The sequence below is a fragment of the Hipposideros armiger genome, unplaced genomic scaffold (genome assembly GCF_001890085.2).
Source record: "Hipposideros armiger isolate ML-2016 unplaced genomic scaffold, ASM189008v1 scaffold_141, whole genome shotgun sequence".
NCBI classification, from domain to species: Eukaryota; Metazoa; Chordata; class Mammalia; order Chiroptera; family Hipposideridae; genus Hipposideros; species Hipposideros armiger.
The window spans coordinates 2331789-2333220 of record NW_017731491.1 but is presented as its reverse complement, the minus strand read 5'-3'; the positions used below and the strand labels follow the sequence as shown (position 1 = coordinate 2333220).

The 1432-nt window shown below is 49.7% G+C and overlaps 1 protein-coding gene across 1 annotated transcript in view; it reads right to left on the bottom strand.

The window, feature by feature from the left end:
• The window catches only part of SERPINF1 (serpin family F member 1), an 11531-nt gene that overhangs the window by 6110 nt on the left and 3989 nt on the right, over positions 1–1432 (bottom strand). The window contains exon 2 of the mRNA XM_019650451.1: positions 1216–1307. Coding sequence (XP_019505996.1) covers positions 1216–1299 — 84 coding nt within the window. The 5' untranslated portion in view covers positions 1300–1307. The remainder of the gene's footprint in view (positions 1–1215; positions 1308–1432) is intronic.

Genomic DNA, 1432 nt, shown 5'->3' with positions numbered 1-1432 from the left:
GCTGCCAGCTACACACGGTACCCCAAGGCAACCCACTGCAGCAGGGGCTGCAGCCTACACAGTCGCCAGCGACTCACAGCAGTCCAGCTCCAGGTTGAGCTGTTGTTCAGCATCTTAGCTGTGGAGGGCAGTGTCACTGGCCCTCATATGTGGGATCCGAACCGGGACCCTCTGGCATCCCAAGCCAGCTCCCAACCATCGCGCCGCTCAGCCGTCCCCATGACTACTTTTTTATTACAGTTGACATTCAATATTATATTAGTTTCAGGTGTACGGTATAGTGGTTAGACATTTATATAATTTATGAATCGATCCCCCCGATAAGTCTAGTACCCATCTGACACTATACATAGTTTTTACCTATTATTGACTATATTACCACCCATACTGTACTTTACATTCCCATGACTGTTTTGTAACTACCAGTTTGTACTTCCTAATCCCTTCACCTTTCTGAGTTACTTCATTTTATACTTATTGATGTATTTGATACCCCAAAAGACTAATAGTGCTAAAGACTGAGTTCCTTAAAGGCCAGAACTGAGTCTTTTATATTTCCACCCATCCCTAGCACCTACAGAGTAGGTGTTCAGAGATGAAATATAAATGACTAGCCACAGTGCCCTATAAAAATGGGCATTTTTAATCCTATTTTATGAATAAGAAAACAGGGACTAAGGTAAAAATGACTTGTCTAAGGTCACAAAGCTAGCTAAGAGGTAGAGCCAGAATTGAAACTCAGAATTCACCACAAAGTCTAGGCTGTAGCCTATGCCCTGGCTGCCCTGGCCCCTCATGTGACAGTCACCCCCCCATGGTCATGTAGATTAGGTTTTCAGCATTTGCCTTTGCAACCCAGCTGTGCTTCTTCTGCACAGGAAAGATGCCTTCCATGCTTTTACATCAGAACAAATGTGTAAGAACACCACCCACTCGGTGAGACCCACAGTAACACAAGGTAATGAGGAAAGGCCTGCCCTGGAGGGACAGCCCTGACTTGTGAGAGTGCTTTTCTGGATCTTATTTTTGTCCACACTATGTTCTCTGAAAGGCAGGGCAAGGTGTTTTCTCTGCTTTGCTGATGGAGAAACTGAGGCCCTGTCTAGACATAAAGGCCAGAGCCTGGCCTAGAACCTGGGTACTTGCTGAAGAGGGGAGGAGCTGGGCTTGCTCACGTCCCCACACCCCACCCCCTCTACCCTACTCCCCACTGACCTCCTCCAGGCTGCCAGCGTTGTTCTGGCAGCTGCCATGCCCGAGGAGGGCTCCAGTCCAGAGGAGTAGCATGAGGACCTGCATCCCGGGGCCTGCAAAAGAGCGAGAGGTGGCAGACCACTTCCCTCACGCACCCCCCTGCACCACCTGGGCCACCCTGGGCAAGTAGGGGCTTGGCAGGACTGGGCACCTTCTCTCCCGCCTCCCCAGGCTGGAA